At 45.6% G+C, this 22,848-nt stretch overlaps 1 protein-coding gene across 6 annotated transcripts in view; it reads left to right on the top strand.

Annotated features, from left to right (window-relative positions):
- LOC128329273 (leucine-rich repeat-containing protein 37A3-like) overlaps window positions 1-22,435 on the top strand; it is a 115,112-nt gene extending 92,677 nt beyond the window's left edge. For all 6 annotated transcript variants that reach the window (XM_053260147.1, XM_053260149.1, XM_053260150.1 and 3 more), the window contains 9 exons: window positions 1,182-1,289; window positions 1,804-1,853; window positions 2,972-3,008; window positions 4,125-4,273; window positions 12,180-12,260; window positions 16,823-16,873; window positions 19,878-20,249; window positions 21,552-21,593; window positions 22,239-22,435. In XM_053260147.1, coding sequence (XP_053116122.1) covers window positions 1,182-1,289; window positions 1,804-1,853; window positions 2,972-3,008; window positions 4,125-4,273; window positions 12,180-12,260; window positions 16,823-16,873; window positions 19,878-20,249; window positions 21,552-21,593; window positions 22,239-22,320 — 972 coding nt within the window. In that variant the 3' untranslated portion in view covers window positions 22,321-22,435. The remainder of the gene's footprint in view (window positions 1-1,181; window positions 1,290-1,803; window positions 1,854-2,971; window positions 3,009-4,124; window positions 4,274-12,179; window positions 12,261-16,822; window positions 16,874-19,877; window positions 20,250-21,551; window positions 21,594-22,238) is intronic.
- Window positions 22,436-22,848: the final 413 nt, after the last annotated feature.

The following is a 22,848-nucleotide window of genomic DNA, read 5'->3' on the forward strand; positions in this document are numbered from 1 at the left end:
AAAGAATCCACATGGCCTGTGTGCTCTCATGCTCTCTCTCGCTCATTCGCTCTCCCTTTCTCACACTCACAAATACCTCCCTTGAATGGGGGCGATTTTTGCACCTTGAACTATAAACACCTGCAAAACCTATTTGACCAAAGAAGACACTGTGCCATAAAAATGACTTTGCACAGCATGAATGACAATGGCTCAATCATACCACTTTCAGCTCTCTGGAATCAGAAAAAAAAAATCTAACATCTATCTTTATCCTGGATTGTAGGATTTTGTAAATGTTCAGTATTTGCTTTTGAACTTTGGTTTGAGAGGTATTCTAAGAAGGAATGCAAATCTTAAGCCTTTTTCATGTATACCTGTTTTTCTAACATAGCAACATAGAGACTAATGGATGATGAAGAGGAACAAATTAAAATTAAACAACAGCAACGGGAAATTAGCAGAAACAGAGGAGCTCAGGTGCAGGTTACAAACTGTGGTGCTGGAGCAAAGAAGATTCTTAATTATACGTTATGACATTTAATAAGGAAAACAGAGGCCAAAAAGTTCATTCTCTAGGGCCTGCAAACACCCTGTGGCTGCATCTGAGAGGAAGCATGTGGCTGAGAGGCAGATCATGGGTGTTTCCAGATGAAGAAATATTGTGTTTGAAAATGGAGGTTCTTACCACTTCTGCATGATGCCTTCAGATGATGTCACTAACCATCACACAATTTCACAGCACCACCTGCTGGCCATTTGCTGCCAATCTGTGATGGTCTCAAAAGACTTGATTTCCGTCATAGATTGGTAGCAGATGGTCAGCAGGTCATGCTGTGAAATTGCACGATGGCCAACAAACTCGGCAGATCACCCCGTGGAGAAATTGTGTGAACTTCAATTTTCAAATAGAGTGGTTCTGTTTGGCAATTCCCCATGTCTTGCATTCAGGAGAGCTCAGGTTTAATCTCTAGCATCTTAGTTAAGGCTTCAGGGCTGAGAGCAGCTGTAAAATGGAGTAGACAGTACTAGGCTGAATGGACCAATGTTTGACTTGGTATAAGACAATTGCATATGCCCATATGAGAGCAAGCTCAACAGAGAGCAATACAAGTGGTCTCTTTTTTTATTCTGAGGAGAGAAAAAGTAGAAACACAAAAAAGCCTATTTTCCATTTTCCTTCTCTTTGTCCCACCTTGCAGATTGGAAGCCAGGGAATCCCAGAATATGGCTATGGCAAAAAGCTGTTGTTTGCTATTTCAGTGACTGCAGTGATAATAATTATCATTTCAGTAATTGGGCTGACTGAGGTAAGCTAAAAATGCATTTTTAAGTTGGAGTTATTAACTGCCATATCCAAGGGCTTGGGATGGGAAGCGAATGTCCCCCAAAGACACAGTCTCCTCCAGCTGAGGAAGAACTACTATCACATTGGATGTGCCAAATACTCATGCTTTGTAGAGAGCTTTAAATTGAGCCAGAGTTCATCCTACCTCATCCTCTGGTGGACTCAGCTGCTGTTTCTAATCCCAGAGCTCAGATCTGAAGCGTGCAAAGACAGTAGGTTCTCTGAGCACGTTCAGTGTCTTTCCCTCGCCGCTGAATAACCACAGGCATGTCCTCACAACAGGGATTAGAGTTGGGAGATCCAAGCAACAATGAGCTCCAACACCTCTCTTTTTTTTGGAGGACTATAATTATAGGAATGCTTACAAACCGATGTCTTGGTTGTCCACCCAAATCATTGGCTCTGGCCAGATGCAGGAAATCTTTACGTGGTGGTTGGTTGCTCATGATCTTTCCTCTCTTTTTCTTGACAAACAGATCTGCTCTCAGTGTTCTGCAGCTAAGCATGGCACCCCTCAAGAAAAACGGTAAGCCTTGTTCAGGAATGCCTGGTCTTCTGTGATTCTGCAGTCTTGGGATTCTAGACACAGGACCTGGTCTCAAATGCAGGATTTGGGTGTCCACTTCCATGTTAAAAAACAAAACAATTATTTAGCCCATAAGGCAGTAGATGAAAAGTTGAAAGTATGCGAATAGCATCTGCCAAATCCTCCAGTGTTTAATGGGCAGAGCTTCTGTATGCTGCATAAGCCTCTGGCCTATTCATCTAACCACACACTCCCCAGCCTTCATATTCCAAAACCTCTCCTCCTATTGTCATTATGCCTTTTCCATTTTTGACATTTCAGTGTACAAATCTATCCCATCTGTGCAATTTGCACAACCTTTTTCATGTGTGGGAAAAATTGGTACACCAACTGTGAATACCACTAAAAATCACGTATCACCCATTTCTTTGCGATAACGTTTCCGTTTGTTCCATTCTCTCCCTCCTCCATCTCCGAGCATTCCAAGGCAAATGATCAGGCCTGGGTGTTATTTAGGAGTGTGCACGGACCGGTTCGGAGACCATTCTACTGGCCTCCGAACCGGTCCGGACATGGGGTGGTTTTGGTTCGGGAGGGATAGGGTGGGTGGTTCCACTAAGGGCGGGGGGGGCTTTACTTACCCCTCCCACCCTTTCCACTTTTTGCGCTGTAAATATCCCAAAAAATCCCGGCGGCAGGATTCCTCGCCGCTCACTTCTATCCACTACGATGGGTCCGGCGGCGCCGCTCCTCTGTGTGTAAACAATCGGGCGGCAGGGTACTTCCCTGCCGCCCCTTTGAAGCCCCCTGTTGCTGCTGCTGAAGCCCCCTTTCGCCCCCTTAAATCTCGCCCGGACCGGCTGCGCTCTCTATAAGCGCGCGGGCGACAGCGATACATACTCCCGCCTGGCCCTTCCCTGCCGTCTGCGAAAGTGAAGCCTTCTCCTGCCGCCCGGATTTTTTGGGATATTTACAGCGCAAAAAGTGGAAAGGGCAGGAGGGGTAAGTAAAGCCCCCCCCCGCCCTTAGTGGAACCCCCCACCCCAGTGCCGGACCGCAGCTCCGCGGTTCCGTGCACACCCCTAGTGTTAATTTCTTCTTTTTATTCTCCTTCAAAGGACGTTTCTGGGCAGAAAGAAGAAAGGAGCAGAACAGGTAAGGAGATAGCTTATGTTCTCCAGTCATCAACAGGAATATGGATTTTCTGGAAACGTTTCTTGAAATTTATCTGAAAAAGTATCCCATGCAAATGTTCCCACATTTGCCTAAAATTTGTGGGAGGGTTTCTCTAAAAAAATAAATAAATACCGTAGAAATGTTCCTGATGCCCTAAATAGATTGAGGTCTAATTTTGCGTTATTTGATCTGATTTTGCAAGTTATTGATATAAAAAACCAACAACTCTACACCATGTTAATTTCCCTTCACTGTCCCTCATATGATTTTCAAGTAGCCAAACAGAAATTTTAGAAACAGAGATTTTTGTCTTCACCACAGCAGTATTCCTCACTTTACCTTTCTCTGTAGGAGGCTATCTTCCATTGACTTTTCTGTGAAAGTGAATTTTATGTGCATTTCTAAACTATTTTATGATGAGAACTAAACCTGCTTCTTGTCCCAGTGATTAAGACTCATCCTCCTTCCCACATAGCCATGTTTCTTCATCTGTATGGCCCCATTCTGGGTTTTTCTCTTTGGCATTCTAATGTCAAGAAATGGTGGGCGTTACTATCATATAGCTAGGATGTTTTCTAGACGTCAGTAAAAGATGCTACATATAGAATTTGCGAATAAATACAAGCCAAGAGTTTACAGAGAATCCAGACCCTCCCCAAGATTGGTGCTGCTTTTTCTCCTGGGATCTGATAGGGAGGTCACATGGGAAGAAGGCCCTTGGTGCAATTTTTGCTGCACCCCGCTGTTGGCCACTCCTTGCTTTTTGTGATTAGCTCACATTCACCAGAAAATAAATTTGAGAAGGGGTGGATTAATAACGAGAAGCAAGAGGTGGCCAGCAGGGGGCGCAGTGAAAATTGCACCAGCAGCCTTCTCCCCATGTGACCTCCCCATCAGAACCCAGAAGAAAAAAAGCAACAATCTGCAGGAGACTCTGGATTCTCTGTAAACTCTCAGCTTATATTCATTTGAAAGCTCGGTTTGTAGCATATTTTACTATCATCTAGAAAACCTCTAAATAATGGCATGATATCAACCCCAAAGCCTGAAGTTGGTTTGTTGTGACCCACTGACACATCCCCTTCTTCTGCTCAGTCTTCCAGTGCAGGTTCTTCAGTGCTCGATAAGCCTCTTTGGCTCAAGGATATGTACCAGCCTCTGGATGAAGTACGGAAAAAGAGCATGGTGGACAAAATGCACGATGAAGAATCCTCTGAAGATGAAGATATATTCAGCTGGGCAAGGTATAAATGAAAGGAATATTCTCAGAGCTGCATGGGTTGCATAACATCTCATCTTTGATTGCTCCCACACTAGCCCTTCCCTTCAGAATCACTATCTTTCATTCACTCACTTGGCGCATGAGGAGTGGCTTTATGACAATGTGGTTGATTATGATGCTCTGCCATTTTCTGGTCCTGGTGGCCACTATATGTCCTGCAATGTCTCTTCCACAATTACTTTTCAATAGAGGTTTGCCAGCTTTGTGGTGCTGATGTGGGAAGTGTCAACAGGGACTCCTTGGGCAGTTTGGTATTGTTTTGTTCTTTAGTTTTTTAAATAAAACCTTTCTCTAATGTGCAATAAAGTTGGGAAATGGAGGACAAAACAGTGGAGTTGCTAGAGCAGATTGCGATCACTCTCTCCCATCAATCACTCTCTCCCACCATTTCCCAGAACGAGCCTGCAAATGAGCTTTTCCTGACTCCCGAACTTGTGCTGATTATAAACAGCGGCAATCTACATTAACCCAATGCCTACATATATGTAGGAGTAAATGCCATCAAACGGAATGGGACTTACTTCATTCTGAGTAGACATGCATAGGAATGGACTGAGCTTAAGATCCACTTTCATAGCCTGTGCGCTTTCCAGACGATACGCTACAACAGTGTCACTACTGTCCATTAAGTGTGCTTACGTACTGCCTGTATTTCGACATCGTTGTCCTTCCGCTGTCAGCAAGGTGCCGTTCACATTAGGGATGTGCAAACAGGATTGGAGGTTTGCGGTTTGGGTTTGGGGGTTTGATGGTTCAACCCCTGGACAACACCCCCCCCCCAGTTCGGTTCTGCCTAGAACCAAACCACCCCGATGGTTCGGTGGTGGTTCATGAACATTTTCAAGTTTAAATTTTTTTTTTAACCTTAAAAGTGATCATCGAGGTGGTGGTGGGGATGGGTGCGCAGAGGTCAAATGCCCCCCTCGAGCCCTGTAGGCCTGTTTTTTGGCCCCTTCATGCCTTCCTAAAATGGCACGGTGGCCAAAACGTCAGCCGCCAAGCATGCCTGGCATGGCCCACAGGGGCCGTTTGCTCATATATGGTGGCCATTAAAAATATATATTAAAAAAAATAGCTGCCAAAACAAAAATGGCCACCTCGCATGTGCAAATGGCCTTTGTAAGGCCATGGGCCATGCGAGGCCTCGCAGAGGCCATTTGCACATGCACATTGGCTGCCATTTTGGCTGCCACGCCATTTTATTAAGGCCTGAACAGGCAAAAAATGGGCCTAAAAGGCCCGAGGGAGGCATCTTGAAGGCTGGAGGAGGGAGGGGGAAGCTCCACTCACCCCCCTGCCATCTCAACAATCACTTTTAAGGTTAAAAAAGAAATTAAAACTTGAAAAGGTTTCTGAATCCCCCCAGACCGAACCAAACGGGCTGCTGGTGGTGGTGGTTCGAGGGGTGCTGGACCAAACTGGCTCGGTTGGGTTTGAGGTGAGTTCAGCTTCGAAGCAAACTGGGCCAGTGGGTTTTGTGCACACCCCTAATTCACATTTCTGATGTCCAGGGGCGTACCATTAATGAGGCAAAGGGAGATGAATGTCTCCTGGCCCACAGCCTCTGAGGGCCGCTCCAAGGCCAGTCCTTGGCCTCTCAATTCTGCCATGCAGTATGCCTGCAAGGGAGAGCAAAGGCAGCTGCCTGCCTGACATATCTCTCCCTGCTTCCCGGCCCATGCAGCATGCTTGCGAGAGCGAGAGGGAGCTGCTGGGAGCCCGAGGTGATGGAAGGAGGGAGACAAGCAAACTTCCGGCAGGCTGAGGTAGTTGAGAATAATTGTTTGAATCGCTGCTGAGCTCTGTCCTGCTGTTGGGGGAGGGAGATGGTTCTATATGCCTTCTATTGCCCAGGCTGGACCTGGAGGTGGAAGAGGACAGGAGACACCACAAAGAAGGCATGAACAAGTAAGCCCCCACCCCACCCTGTTTTTGGCTTTTGTTTTTTTGCAACTTATGGAGCTTGGAGTTCAGTTTGCAAACTGTCTCTCTTCAAAGGGGAAAGGGGAAGAGTTTCATGTGTGGGGGTGTGTGGAGAATGGAGCACCCTTGTGGAAATCGGGTCTGTCTTGTGTATGTTTCCCTTTTTTGTACCAATGTCTGCTCTCTGTGCTTGCAAAACTCCTGAACTGTGCAAATGTCGTGAAAAAGCAAAAGCAGCAGAAGCAGGAGGGAAGCTGGGAGAGGGGGAAAATGCCTTCCTTCCAAACACTCCATTCAGCGATGACGAGGGAAAGAGTGCAAGCCAGGAGAGAGAGGCATGAGGGAGCAGCTAAGCAGCTTCTGCTTTTCTGAATAGTGGGTCTCTTTCCCACCCAGCCCCCAAGTTGCATTAAAAAACAACAAAAATTCCAAGGTCTATCACATCCTCGCTCAAAAAAAACCCATTACCTTGTGCGTAGGGTTTTTTTTAACATCTTTATATTGTTAGGAATTCAATTGTTTAAATATTCAAATATTCAAAATATTCAATAGGAATTCAATTGTTTAGAGACAGAGAGAGGAGTGGATAAAGAATTATGCAGGATGTGGGAATATGTTAAATTGTGTGTTGAAATGTTTCTGCTAATGCATATTTGCATGAATATACTTGTTTAATATTATTACATTATTGTGAGTTCAGTTGTTGTTTGTGCCCTCAAGAACCCAAGTGTGCCATGTTGTGTGTGTGTGTGTGTGTGTGTGTGTGTGTGTGTGTGTGTAAAGATGCTTGACTTCCCAGTCAGTGTACACAGGATTGCAGTTTTATTATAAACGTATGTCAGCACAAAATCTCAGGTGGTGTGGTTGTGTTTTGAAATAAGGGTCAAGGCTTTCAAACTGAGTCACTTGGTGACAACCCACAGACTGGAAAAACTCCGAAAGAACCACATCCAAGCACTGGTTTGCAGGATTGTATGGATGTTTTAATTGTAAACCTCCCGGAGCCATTTTGGAAGGGCAGTATAAAAGTTGAATAAATACATAATAAATAAAAATGTTAAATTAATTTGCAGTGCTCTTTAAGGCTTGTTATTTTACCATGGAAAACCTCTACTGTGAATAGCCAATATACTAAAAACGCAGCATCTAATTTCAACAAGTTGCCTTCCCCATATTTTGCAAATTGTTTTGTTGGGTTTGAGAACAACTCCCCATCATTGGGTCCATATATCTTGGAGTGGATTCAGATGACAGTTTGTGTTGTCTCTTTAATGTTCTTCTGCAGCAGAATCATGGGTCCAGGAGAAGGAGAGGAAGGCAGCGAGGGGCCCATTTTAAAATCTCATCCCTGGGCCCACTCCTACCTTGGTACGCCCCTGCCAATGCCTTCTTTCGGATTTCATCCTTCCATTTTAGTCCTACAGCGTTGCATGTGTGTCACAAATATATAGTTGTATTTTCCCATTCTAGGAGGGTTGCACAAGCTCTTTACGTTTTCAAAACGAACCTGCCAAGCCAAAGCATTTTACTGCTGAACAGAGTGTAATCTGGAAAGCACCCTGCTCCTATGCATGTCTATTCAGAAGTAAATCCCATGGAGTTCAGTGCAACTAACCTCCAGTTTAAATGTGCGTATGGTAACAGTCAAAATCTCTTGCTCAGCTGAAGGCCCCAGAAGAGAGCAGAGGCATCTGTCTGACTTGTATTGAGTTCCCCACTCTTCTCTGGGGCTGATCGAAAGGCAGAAGGAGCCTTCTTGGAGATTCTAGCCCTCAAAGCTAGTAGGAGAAGAGAAGGCAGCTCCAAGCAGCAGCATCCACTGTAGTGAGGCAAGAAGGGGATTCCAGCCAAAGAGGTTCCAGCCCTTTCTCAAAAAGAGGCTCCATCTCCAGCACTAGTACCTGAGGTCTGAGTCATTCTCCTCCTCCATTCTCTCTTATGGAAAAACATTTTAAAAGCCCGGTTGGTTCAATAAAGCGGGATTGCACTCCTGAATCTAAGTAACATTTAAAATTCGGAAAGTGGTGCTTCCTTCCCAATTGCTTCTCCACAGCAGGCATTTCCCCCCATTTGTCATGTGGATGGGAATTGTAAATCTATATTGCTGCACAGAACTTCTAGCCTATGGCTTTATGAGGACCTGGTGCCTAAACGGCTGTTCTTTCTTTAAACATAAAAGCAAATGCCAAAAGACAATTTTCTGTGACTTTCGGCTTCAAGCAAAATCTGCAAAATGTATGGAAGATTCCTGGAAATTATCCAGACATGGCTTCATGCCACGGGGTATCTGAAGAGTGAATTTGCTTTGCAGCAGATTCACAACAGTTTAATTTGGGGAATTAAATTGACGGTTCACATAGGGTCAGCTCCTCTCTTCATTCCCTGCAGATCTTTTCCTCTGTGTGTTCCCACAGCTTGCTCCTGGATTTTCTTCCCAACTAATCACCTCCCAGAGGAGAAGGCGAGAGACTTGTTGTTGTTGTTGTTATTGTTGGTTTGTCAGTTGGTGTTCTGCAAGATTGACTAGTCAAAACAACAGAACGCTAAACCCGAAGTATTATCTCAGCGAATGTTTCTGTGTGGATGCTCATAGAAACCACTCCCAATTTCAGGGGCTCATTTTTATCTTTATAGCATGCATAACAACTGAAGGATCCTCTAGGATAACTTATTTGTGTGAACAAAATCAATGGGCTCTATTTTTCAGCGATTCCTTCCACACCACACACATGAATTATCCCAAAGTTTCATTTCTTGACTTGCAAAAATGAATGAGAAGTTGGAGAGACGCTTGCCTTGGCTGAAATCTTGTCAATTCACATCTTGAGAGGGCTTAATTGTACTAGGGCCCACTTAGAACCATTCCAAACTATGTGAAGCAAGAAAAAGCCCCTTTGAGCATGTGCAGAGTGCTGTTGCGGTCACAACCAAAATTCAGACTTATTAAAAAATTTAAATGAAGTACAAAATTTGGTTAGTAATTGGTTTCAGTATCATCAGCTAAATGAAATTTATAAAAAGGATCTTAAAGTTGGATTTGTGGATCAAATGTTGAGATTTGAGAAGGAGTTGTGTGAAAATGATGAAAGATGAGTCTCTAAGATGTATAAGTAACTAACTGGGCAAAGAGGAACCTTTTACCGTGGTGATTTTCTTTATTTAGCAGGGGGAGAGTAACTGGCCCTATCCACCCCCAGCACAGTACCTCCAGTGACTGTTGCTGGTGTCTATCTTGTGTTTTTTTAGAATGTGAGCCCTTTGGGGACAGGGAGCCATCTTATTTATTTATTATTTCTCTGTGTAAACCGCCCTGAGCCATTTCTGGAAGGGCGGTATAGAAATCAAATTATTATTATTATTATTATTATTATTATTATTATTATTATTAAGTAGCTTTTGGAGGAGACAAGAGATGAAGTGTTTAAAACGACTATGAAAAAACGGGCTCAAGATGTGGGTCATAATATAGATATGGCTGCTTGGGAAAAATTATGGAAAACTGATTTAAAGTTTACTGCATATTATATTTTTAAAGAAAATTATTATAAGATGATGTATAGGTGGTATGTGACACCCAAAAAATTAGCATTAATGTATAAAAATGTTTCAAACAAATGTTGTAAATGTGGACAATGTGAAGGAACTTTTTTCCATATGTGGTGGTCATGCGGGGAGGCAAAGGCTGTTTGGGATATGATATGTAATGAGTTGAAGAAAAAATTTTAAATGACATTTCCTAAGAGGCCAGAATCCTTCCTGCTGGGAACAACCCAAGGAGAGTTTTCCACAAGAAATTTAACATTTTTTAATGTATGCAACCATGGCGGCCAGGATAGTATATGCACAGAAATCGAAAGACACTAAAATGCCCTCAAAAGGAGACTGGTTGATAAAAATGTTGGAATATGCTGATTTGGCAAAGCTTACAGCACTTATAAGGGATGAAAATTTGGAATCTTTCAAAGAAGATTGGGAACCATTTTTACTTTACTTAAATAAATATTTTTCTAATATGGACTTTTCAGCAGAGTTTGAAATATAGTAATAACAGCAGGTTGGGTTTGGTAAAATCGAGTAGTAAGTGGAGTATCTATATTTTGAATTATTATAGCAATGGTTTATATGTATAGTTAACATGAACTGTGCAGATAGGTAAGCGGGAAGTCAATATTTACTTAATTGTAAGCTGTTGTAAAAGCCAATAAAAATTTAAAATGCAAAAGAACAACAACCAAAACCCAGACTTGAGTCCCGGCACCTCTAATTTTTGAAAATTAAGCTCTGAGTTTCCAACACACAGTGAAAAGCCGCCCTCTGCATTAACCATCCCCCACAAACGAACCTTGCACCAATCCTTTCTTTATAAGGGTCCCCACCACCACCACCATTTGCCAACACTGTTCTTTGAGCCCAGCCTGGAACAGATTTTCTAGGTTCACCAAACTTCTTTAACACAGCCAGAAGCAAATGCGATCTCCCCCTACCCAAAGACTACTCGCGCAAGTTGTACTCCGTGCACCACAACTCTGCCTCCTCATCGCCAGCGAAAGCATGTGTGGCTGGCTCTATTTTGCCCACACTCCATCCTAGGTTTACACTGCCAGAGCTGCATGATTGATCACAGGTAGTTTCTCACCCCTCCAGCCTTCTGTTTCCAGCCAACTTGCTGGGAAAAGGCAGGTTACGGGGTAGGGAGGAGGAAGGCAGTAGGGTTGTGCATTTTGTTTTGTTTTCTGTTTTGTTTTTGGCCCAAGGAAGGCAGCCTAGAAGAAGTACACAGCAAGCAGTACTTCCAGTGGCCAAAGCCCTTTGCTATATTTCTCTTATTACACATTGCAAAAGGGCACTGGCTCTCCATTTAGCCCATTTCAATAACAGCTTGGATTCTTCTCCAGCAAAGCTAGCCACAGTCGGGAAAGCAGACAGACAATAAGGAACACAGCTATCAAATTCCCCTTCCTTGTGGAAGACCAGTGAGACAAGTTGCCAAGTAGCCAGCTCTGTTGACTCTTGGCATTCCGATTTATTGGCAATGGTCCCTCTGCACATTGTGGAGAAGCGTCAGGGCATACCAGAAATCCCCCCCCCCGAAAAAGTTGCTGCAAATAGAGGATTATTTTACCCTAGACATAATTTGGGCTAAGCCAGAATGCGCAGCCCTAACTCGGGGAAAGCCAGAATAGTGTTTGAATTCGTCCCTGATAGCCCACCGCGATTTTGGGGTAAATCCAGCTGATATGTGAATTCGGACCCTCCATTCTGGAGGAGATGCGAGCTAAAAGTCATGTGTGTGAAAGTCCCTGGTGTGAAAGTTCCTGTGCCAATACAGGAACTAGCAAAACCACCACAAGCCATAGAATGAGTTGTCACCTTTTTCCTGGCATAGCTCTTGTGCCTGGCAACTGTGTAACCTGTTGAGCAGGCATTCAGGAGATGCACTTGTATTCTCTTAGCTTCAAGATACAATTAATGGCTTCCCCATTTGAACAGTTTGCCTGTCATTCAGCTGTTAACCTTAATCCAATGTGGGACTTCAGCACTCGGCATAGATCTTTGTGCCCTCCCTCTGGCTAGTAGAAGCAGAAGGAATTACGCAAACATGGAAAGACATGCCAAACTGATTCATTTACATAATTTATTCCTGTTGCAGGATTTAGCCTTACTTAGCACACAATTTGGATTTGATCTTTCTAAATGTGTAGCCAGTACTCTGTTCTCGATACAAGCGGTTCATAGCTAAGGCTATCTCTTTTCGACCACTAACACAATCTTGGCCATGATATGAACCACTGCAGAGCAAATGTGTGCAGTGTCGCTGTGCCAATACAGTCAGGTTCATAACAGCCAAACAGTCTTGGATAAATGATACCAAGTTGGGAAACCATTTGAGACCCTATTAGTCTTCTGCAAGCTCCACATAACTTTGGCTCTTCTCTGTTTGTCAGAGTTCCCGGAGCTCCACCAGGTCCACCAAGCCCATCACCAGTAGAACAACCGCCTGCAAGAAGGCCCAGCTCAAGAAAAATGTAAGTAACGGTTGTATTCTGTCCAGTGAGTCTATTCTCACGATGGGGGTAAACAGGGCTAAAGGAGCCCAGCCCAGTTTTCTATCATCGTGAGAACCACCAGGCTTGCGGGCAAGCCCGGTGATTCTCTGGCAGCTAGGCCGCCAAAGTAGCCCTCCCCTTAACCCAGGTTAGTGGAGTGAGTGCTCCGCTAACCTGGGTTTTCTGATCGTATGCCACCATGGCAAGGCACTCCACCATGGCAACACACAAGGAGACCTTGGCCAGCAGGCTCAAACAAGGCTCCTGGTCCCGAAGGTTTCTCTAGGATGCCCCACACTCTCGCGTGGGGCATCCTGTGGCTTCTGGGGGCCGCCAATCTCCACCACCCCAACCAGAGCCAGTAATTGTGTGGGCAGCCAAACGGCCGCCCAGGGACGGCTTGTTGATCATCTGCAGGGAGGTGTAAGTTAACCCGCTCTCCCCGCAGACCTGCTGGAAGCTCTTCTCACTGATTGTGAGAAGAGCTTCAATATCTGTTATGTTTTGTTGTTTAGAAGTTTGTCCCAGTGCGGATCCTGTAGAGATTATGTGGGGTGGAGTCAGAAAGGAAAAGGGTGGGGAAGGAGAAGGAGAAAATGGAGTTATTTCTGAATAAATGGTTTTATGTATGTATGTATATATGTATCAAACCTTTGTCTCTGGGGGGTTAACATAAAACAATTAAAACACATATAAAAAGTTAAAACAATTCAACAATTTAAAATCAACCATAAAATTAAAACAGGCAGTTTTTAAAAGCTGGGAAAACTTGGGTGAAAAGGTGAGTTTTCAGATGTTTTTTAAAAATTGCCAGAGATGGGGAGGATCGTATATCAACAGGGAGCGCATTCCACCATCTCAGGGTAGTAACCGAGAAGGCCCATCACTGTGTAGCCACTAGATGAGTTGGCAGCAACTGGAGATGGACTTCCTCAGATGACCTCATTGGGCAGTGTGGCTCATAGTGAAGAAGACGCTCTCTTAAACACCAAGGGCCTAAGCCGTTTAGGGTTTTACAAGTTATAACTACTGTAGCACTTTGTGTTTTACCTGGAAAGCAATTGGCAACCAGTGAAGCTCCATCAGCAAAGAAGTAATGTGGTCTCTCCGAGATGACCCACAGACTAACCTGGCTGCCGTATTCTGAACTAACTGAAGTTTCTGGACTACGTACAAAGGCAGTCCAACATAGAGTGCATTACAAAAGTCAAGTCTGGAGGTTACCAACAAATGTACCACTATTTTGAGGTCATTGATCTCAAGAAACGGGCACAGCTGGAGTATCAACCAAAGCTGATGGAAAGCACCACTGGCCACCGCCTCAACCTGAGAAACCAAGGAGAGGTGTGGATCCAGAAGTACTCCCAGAGTAATGTCTGCGAGCCATGCAAAAAACCAAGTGTGCCTTAATATGCACAGCAGTAATTCCCAACCAATGTTTCTTTGACGTATTTATTTGATATATTTTATACTGCCCAAACATATGTCTCAAGGCAGTTTGCAAAAGGGTTAAAGTACAAAAATTAAAACATTAATAAGCATGTGCATTTTGAGCATTTTTCTAAAGGCTACCAGAAATGTTGACGCTCTTGTTTCGACAGGGAGTGCATTCCAAAGTTTTGGGGTGGCCACAGAGGGGGCCGAACTCTGAGTTGCCACCGGACACGCCGGTGTCAGTTGTGGGCCGACCTCCACAGATGATCTTAATGAGCGGTGGGGCTCTTGAAGTAGAAGGAATAATGTGCCACAAGGAATAAGCTCATGAGAATAATTACAGCTCCTGAAGCCCCAAGTGCTTCTCTGCAGAGAATCTGTTGCACTCCTACATGACTCACTGCTCGGGCACTGCCTCTGGGGAGGGGAGACCCCACTGAGGGCAGGCGATCCTGTCATGTTGGAGCTGTGTCACTCCCAGTGCAGTGGCATAGAAGAACTCCCCAGCCTGAGAGGGGCTGCCTGCTTGTTGCATCTCCGCAAGTCACCACTCTGAGCTTCCAGTCAGCAGGCTCCCCTAGCCACTAGCGTCATGATACAGGCAGTGGCCCATGGCCAGATTTTTTGATGCCTCTCACTGCCACCGCAGCTAACCTCTGCCTGCCCACCTGGCTGCCACCCTCTCTCCCTCCCTGCCTCCCTCCACAGCTTCCCACCCACTTGACCACCTGCCTGCCTCTGTCCCTGTGGCTGCTGGCAGCAAAGAGCCAGCATGTGGGCAAATGATGGCGCATGTCACTGAGCTGTGATGTCATTCTCCCATGCACCAGCCTTTTGCTGCTGATGGTGACGGAGAGAGAGAGAAAGAGAGAGAGGCAAGAGGGAGAGAGAGAGGCAGGTAGCGCGTGGCTCCCCTACCCCTGGTCCCACTGAGTGACGTTTTTTTGCTCCACACAGTCGCCCAGCGGCAGATCTGCCCCTGCCCCCATCTCAGTGACTCATGGAAAACACCACATGGGGTGGGATCCCTTGAGGGCAGGTGGCTATTACGCTTCCACATTCTAAAAGTAAGCCTTTGCAGACCTAGGAAGAAAGTGTGCCTCTCATTTTATATCAGGGGGGAAAGCATGCCTCCACTACTAGAGGTTTGGGGAACATCAATCCATGGTAAGATTCATGCCTTCCTTCCATTCAGCCTTTGGTTTCACCGATAACACAAGAAACCCTGAACAACAGAGAAATAGGTACACACAGCATAATACAAAGAATCAAAAAGCTGAACTATGAAAAATGTAAGTTCAGTTCCAGTTCAGGTTCTTCAGTTATTTTTTAACTTGTCCATTCAGGAACTAACTGTAAATACTGAGCACCAAGCTACACATGACATTAAACCTGGCATTAGTAGACAGCCTTAACCTGGAAGGCGCTTTCCAGATTAGACCCTGCAACAAGGTCAGGACGTATCTCTGAAGTGTGCTTCCACACTTCCTGTGTTGTGACACCGCAGCCCCTACGCTGACAGCAGGGTGCCGTTCATATGTCAGATGCCTCGCTTTCAATGTAATCACTGTGATTTAGTACTATGATGTTGTATATCCGGCGTAAAGAAGTTGCTGTTTTGGGGGGTTATTAGTCACCTGAAGTGGCTCAGCGGGGAAATACTTGACTAACAAGCAGAAGGTTGCTGGTGCAAATCCCCGCTGGTACTATATCTGGCAGCAGCAATATAGGAAGATGCTAAAAGGCCATAATCTCATACTGTGTGGGAGGAAGCAATGGTAAACCCGTCCTGTATTTTACCAAAAGAAAACCACAGGATTCTGTGAGTGCCAGAAGTCCAAATTGACTTGATGGCACACTTTACTTTACTTTACTTTTCGTGAGACTGCTCCCCATGCTGTTTACGTTTTGAATGCGATTTGCCTGAAGGGAAGCATTTTGCTGCAGGAAAGCGCCGAAATGGTTCCTTTGGAAATCACCACTTTGGGGGCAAATGGCCACTTTGGTGTGGTGGGGAGAATTTTCACATGGATAGAGCACAGGAGGAAAGTCTTGACTCTGCCCCTCGCTGCACAGCACCTTCCCAGATTGGGGCCCCCTGTGACTGATAGTTTAAAAGGGTCTGCTTCCAGGTTACACCTGTCTTCTAACCATGGATCTCATGTCATGTGCAGTTTGGCCATCATTTGGTCACCAGGGCGGTTCCAGATTGTGAGCCTTACACCGCAAAAAGCGGTGTAAACTGCAACGTTTTGTGGCCCCAAATTCAAACCACATTAGAGAGCCATTATAAGGGGGCAAGCCTCCTACAACGGGCAGATACAGCTCTGTGTGTGTGTGTGTGTGTGTGTGCGCGTGCAATGCAGATGCAACATTATAGAGCTGTGACACAGCAATAAAATCCAAAAGGCAGTGTCGGATATATGAATGGCATCTTCCTTACAACACAGGGGCTGTGATGTCAAAACACAGGCAGTACAGAAGCACACGTAAGGGACCCCTTGTGACACTGTGATAGCGTGCAATCTGGAAAGCGCCCTGTCCACACACTTTGAAACAGTTATACATTTCAAGCATAATGTCAGGAAACGCTTTTGGTTGCAGAATAACAGTATTGCTTGAGTGACCTGCCCTTCACCGGCCAGATGTCACGTCACCTGCCTGCCACTCCTGGCTCCCTGCCACCCTCCCTTCCTGTCTCCATGACCTTCTTCACTCTTCCCCATTGGGGATGGGATTTTAAACTGCAGGTTCAGCAGTGAGGAGGGTGAAAAGGGAGCTTGTTCTTCCCACACAGCTGATCTGCAGTTCAAAATCCATCCGCATGGCAGTGACGAGGAATGGGTGCATGAAAGAGGCAGCTCTGGCCTTGTCCCCTGATGCTGCTGCCAGTGTCAAGGGTGTGGCCAGCAGCGCACGGACCTCACCTCGGGCAGCATCAGCACTGGAGCTGACACTGTATATCTAGCGCTACAGCTGAGTGACTGTGAAAAAGCTGCTGTCTTTGAGAAGTAATTGCAATGTGGTGACCAAATGACTAGGGAGGAGAAGAATGCAGCCTTGAACCCCATTCATTTCTCTGACTTCTGCTTCTCTTGCTTTGACAGGTCACAAATGACTGCACCGTCCCCTGCTAGAAAGCCCAGTTCCAAGACACTGTGAGTAATTGCAGAGTTCCTTATTATAGGCTGTTACTTCTTCCCTTTCAACTAGTCATTTGGGACTACTCAGTGTAGTGACCTATACTTATTGGCAGATCCATCGACAGGACATTTAACTGGCTCAAAATATTCATTATATTCTGCAAAGTATGTAAAGCGTTGCTCCCAAGCTAAAATTTGATGCTCCCGATCTAAAAACCTAGTGTAGAATACTATGTGCATTCATGTCACTTGGAGGAGAGCTGGTCTTGCGGTAGCGAGCAGGGTCTGGCCTGGTTTGGATTTGGATGGTGACTACATGTGTGCGCTGCCTGGTATAGGGGAGGGGGCCATAGCTCAGTGATAGAGCATCTGCTTGCATGCAGAAGGTCCCAGGTTCCCTCCCTGGCATCTCCAGGTAGGGCTGGGAGAGATTCCGACCAGAAACCTGCGAGTTGCTGCCAGTCAGTGTAGAAAATACTGAACTAGATGGACCAATGGTCTGACTCAGTGGGAGGCAGCTTCCTATGTTGCTATGTAACTAAGTTTAGGCCTCTCTTGAAAAGGGAGGAGAAAGCGCAGTGGGAAGGCACCGCAGCCAATTGAATTGAAAACAGTGACTGACATCCAGAGCAGCAAGAGGTTGCTCCAGGGGCATAGCTAGGGGATAGGGGTCCCGTGTTCATCCCTCTCTCTGGCGGCCCTCCAGATTGAGGGAGATAATGAAGAAAATAGGGAGGGATGGAGCTGGAGGGTTCTCAGGAGCTGGGGGCCCGTGCTCTTTGAACCCTTTCGCTCAATTATAGGTATGCTCCTGGGCTGCTCCTAATTCATCCAGAATCTTCCCAAGCAGCAGAGTGTGCATGCAGCAGGAGGGAGGAGCAATGTTCACTGTCTTCCCTGCCTCTGTTAGTATCCTTTGCTTTCCAAAACTATGTCCTTGAGGGATTTTTGGAAGGTAAAGAGCACTTATGGGGACAGGAAAGAGCAGCAAAAATTGGCAGCTATTCTGGTTGCTACTCTGGATATCAGCCAGTAATAAATGTAAGATGATGATGATGATGATGATGATGATGATGATGATGATGAACAACTTTGTTAGCTACCCCATAACAAATTGTTCTCTGGGTGGCCCACAACATGAAATTAAAACATGAAATTAAAACACATGACACATTAAATCATAATGGACCAAAAAATAAGGGAGACCGCCTGTCCTCCTCCCACTGCCCGTCATCCTCTCACTCTCCTGACATACGTTCCTTCCTCCCGCCCTTGCACGTGACACCCCCTCTGGGCCCGCCATTGGTCATGGCTGCAGCGGGGGCAGAGCTTGCCACATCCCCACGCATCCCCTCTACAGGAATTAATTATATAGATAACACATTAAATCATAACAGACCAAAAAGGGGTTGGGGAGAGAAAATACAAAATACAATACAAAGCAAAATACAATACAACGCAACTCTTTTAAAATCCGTTTAAAAAAATCAAATTTGAAAATCATAATTTAAAAGGCTGGACTGAACAAAAAGGTCTTTACTTGGCATCTAAAAAAAAAAAAAATGATGAAGCCAGGCGAAGCTCACTCGGGAGGCTATTCCGTAAATGGTGTGTAACCACCAAGAAGGCCCTCTCCCTAGTAGCCACCCGCCTCACCTCGTTTGGCAGGAGCATTCAGAAGAGGGCCTTTGAAGAAGCTCTTAAGGTCCGGGTTGGGACATAGGGAGCAAGGCACTCTCTCAGGCAACCCGACCCCAAGCCATTTAGAGCTTTAAAGGTTAAAACCAGCACTTTGAATTGGGCCTGGAAACGGACTGGGAGCCAGTGCAGCTGATGAAGCACTGGCGTAATGTGCTGAAAACATCTAGTCGTAGTTAATAATCTTGCAGCCCTATTTTGTACCAGCTGTAGTTTCTGGACCATTTTAAAAAGCAACCCTACATACAATGCATTGTAATTCTCTAAGCGAGAGGTTACCAGATACAGATAGAACATTAAAAAGTTCTACTGGAGCAGGTGAAAGATTCATCTAGTCTAGCATGCTGTACCCATGACTGGCTAGACCACAAACAGAGCATGAAACCAATAATGTTCACCCAGTGTTTGTCCCTAATATCAAGTATGCAGAGATATACTGCCTCTGTATGTGGAAGTTCAATTGAGCTATCTTGATAGAGCTGTCAGTGGGCCTCTGCTCCATGAATCTGTATCCTCTCCTTTCAAACTCATCCAAGCCTGTGGCCATTGCCACATCTTGTGGCAATGAATTCCATGAGAATATGCATTGTATGATGAAGGATGTTCTTTGGTTTGTCCTGAAGCTACTGCCAATATACTCCTAGATGCCTCTGATCAGTGGTGCGCTCTTACCCCTGAACTTGGGGGCCGAAGTCCAGGGCCTCCACCAGTGTTCTTTCTAACAGAGATTCCCAGATGTTGTTGACTACAGCTCCCAGAATCCCCAGCCAAAGGCCATTGCAGCCAAAGGACATTGCTGGGTGTTGTAGTGAACAATATCTGGAAATCCCTGCTAGAGGCAACACTGGCCTCCACACCCCTGGCCTTCACTGCACCAGGCACTCAAGTGTAACTGTGACCTGTGCCAGGTGCTTTAGAGACAGAGGAGGGAGTGGGAAAAGAAATATGTGGGATGGGAATATGTTCAACTTGTGTGTTAACATTTCTGCTAGTGCATATCTGCATAAAGTATATCTGTTTCATATTCTGACATTCCTGTAAGTTCAATTGCTGTTTGTGCCCTCAAGAACCCCTGTATTAAAAATATTGTTTGTGTCACTGTGTGTGTGGGGGGGGATGATGCTTAACTTGTGGGGCAGGGGCTCCAGAAACCTTTGTGTCCAGGCTCCAAAATTACATAGGTGCACCGCTGCCTCTGACAGAGCACAGACTGTTTGGAGCAAAGGTGTATGTGGTTGGTTTGTGTAGTGCTGTAAGCAAATTTGCTCAGGCTGGCCTAGATGCAGCAGATTCTCTTTAATGTCTGCTTTCATTCTGTTAGGTCTGCACATCCGTCCCTCTTTGCACCTCAGTCCGCACCTCCATCTGTGCCTCCATCAATTCCCATGTATATGTCTCCGTATGTACCTCCATCTGCAACTCCATCCATACATCCATACGTACCCCCATCAGTATCTCCATCCATCCATCAATCCGTACCTCCATCCGAATATCAGTCCGTACCTCCGTCTGCACCTCATTCCGCACGTCCGTCTGTACATCAGTCCGCACCTCCGTCCGCACCTCCCTCTGCACCTCACTCCGCACCTCACTCCGCACGTCCGTCTGTACCTGCATCTGTGGAAGGAGCTCCGCACACACCATCACCAAAATCATCATTGACAAAGCCCCCCAGTGAAGCTTCAAAACGAGGGTAAGTACATGTAGAGGAATCTGGGCCTGCTTCTTCCTCTCATTATTCTGGTCATCTTAGAGCTGGTCTTTAAGACAGCCTAGTACAAAGTAGGATTGTCAGAAACATTTTTTTAAAGGTAGCTAATTTGCACAACCTTTTACTTATGCCAGTTTGCTCTACCCTACATCAACTACCCACTTCCCCTCTCAGCATACTCGCATGCCTAACTAAACTACCGCTGTGTTGTGCCTCTGTGCACTCTGCTATAATGAGAAAGGGATTCTCTCACAACTGAGAATTTCCAACAATTTTAGAGCTGGTCTGTAAGACAATGTAGTACAAAGTAGGATTGTCAGATACATTTTTTTAAAGGTAGCTAATTTGCACAACCTTTTACTTATGCCAGTTTGCTCTTCCCTACATCAACTACCCACTTCCCCTTTGAGCAGACTTAATATAGGATGCTCTGCATGCATTGCAATAGACTTAGGCATAAAACAATAACAAACTAATCAGTTCCCACTAAGACATAGTCAAAAAAGAAATGGGATCTCTGCTTGTTAAAGATGAGCCAGAGAAAGTTGTTTTGAGTACCTCACCCACTCCCAGTCTCTGTCCAGGCTGTAGGAAGGCTGGCAGCAACTCTGGACAGGCAGGTGCCTGCCCTTTTCCTGCCAATGCTGCCAGGCCTGTCCCCCTGCCACCCGACGATGTCTCCACTGTCAGCACCGGGTCTCCCCCCACACATACTGCTACTGCCACTGCCTCCTCCTCTGATGCCAGGCTTGTCCCCGGCTGTGCCATCCCCTGCCGGCCATACCCCTTCCACCCTGTGTCAGTACACCAATGCAGGAGGCGTTTCTGGGGCTGAGCAAGATGTATGGTGCATCCAACTGGAGAACGCTTTCTGTGTTGACCCAGCTGGGGGCTTCTCTCTCTTGCTTGCCAAGGAGAGGAAGGAAGAACCCTACTGGGCCGGCACAGAAAGCACTCACTGATTGAATGGGCCATGTCACAACGGGAAAAAAGATAGATGCAGCATCAGGTAGCAGTAGGTGGGGAGGATGCCCTGGGGCACCCTGGTGGGGCCCACGGCCCAGGTACAGCCCCCCGCCCCGTGCTACTCCATTATCCCTACTCACCTGGTCTCTGTGATGGAATTCTCAAACAAAATTTATGGGGTGGAATCCAGAGTTGCATTTCTAGCATCTGAACAGCCTTTGGTTTTTTCAGACCTGAGGACCAGATCCAGGAAGGAAAGAGAACAAGCCTGATTGCCACAAATTGTTCTTAAGTTTTGCTTTTCACTCTCTTTAACAGATCGACGGCAGAAGGTGGCACTAGCACAGAGTCAAAGAAAGCGTGAGTAGCTGCAAAGTCCAAACCTTTGCTGTTTCTTCTTCCCTCTAGTGTTGATCTGCTGCAAGATTGTGATCTTAAGAAGACATCTGCTTTTGCAAAACATTTTTCTGACATGTGTTTAGTTATTAAGGGACACGGGAGCACACACAGCTCCCAAACCTGGGCAGGACAAGTCTCCTGCTCTAATTAGAATTGTATAAACCAGCCCACTATGAGGAATTAAGGTTTTGCAACCATTTTAGTCTGTAGGAGACCAGGTTTAGAGTGGGAATGCTGCAAGACACGTTGTATGTGTACCTGCAATCCTGTAAAAGATATGTGAGAGCCAGAATTGGGCTGTGCTGGCAAACCACAAAGCAAGGTTGGAAGGTTATGGAAAAGCAAGAAATACCAAAAGAGCCAGAAGCTCAAAGGACCTAGAACGGCTTGGTAGGCTAGGTAAGATCCACAGTCTCCCTGTTGAAAAGAGGTATGTCTATATGGAAAGGTGCATCCTGATCCTATCCGTCAGTTGTGAAAACCAGCCCGCAGTTTCTAGTTTGCCATAGTAATGGCAACAAAGAAATGTTTCCCAGATTCACGGGGGGAAATAAAATTTACTGAGTGCATTTTAATTTAATAATTTAATCTACTTTATATTTTCAGAAGTTCGGGTGCAGGAAGCCAAGCTGGAGGAAGCAAAGCTGAAGGAAGTGAAAGTGGAGGAAGCGCAACGGAAGAAGATTGACCTTTGTTCGTTTGTAAATAATGTTATATTATCTGTAGAGCTCTGTACAAAGTTCTGTTGTTATTATTACAATAATCATAATACTATTATTATTATTATTAATAAATACATAACTCCAAAAGACACACCTCTTCTTCTTCTCCATGGTCTCTGCAGCAAGAGTTCTGCTTATAAACAGAACAACATTTGGAAGCTTCGGAGGTTTTGTAGAGTATTCTGGTTCCTGTTCTGAAATGGGGAGACCTGTGCATGGTGTGTGCCGAAGAATACTCCTGTCTCTCCATTACTTTACAATCATAACTCTAGCAGCAGCAGGGGCAGATCCGCCATTGGATACCTGTGTGCTCTGCACATGGGCTGCCGGGGGACCCTCAGGATGGGTGTTGAGGGGAGAGGCCTTGCTCAACCACCATTTGCTGCCTTTTGAAGGTCCATTGTGGATACGCCCACCTAACTTTTGAAAGGCTTTGGTATATGGGCTTAAGGAGAGGAGGCTGCTTGCTGGCAGCAGTTTCTTATTGCCCAGCC

The sequence above is a fragment of the Hemicordylus capensis genome, chromosome 6 (genome assembly GCF_027244095.1).
Source record: "Hemicordylus capensis ecotype Gifberg chromosome 6, rHemCap1.1.pri, whole genome shotgun sequence".
NCBI lineage: Eukaryota > Metazoa > Chordata > Lepidosauria > Squamata > Cordylidae > Hemicordylus > Hemicordylus capensis.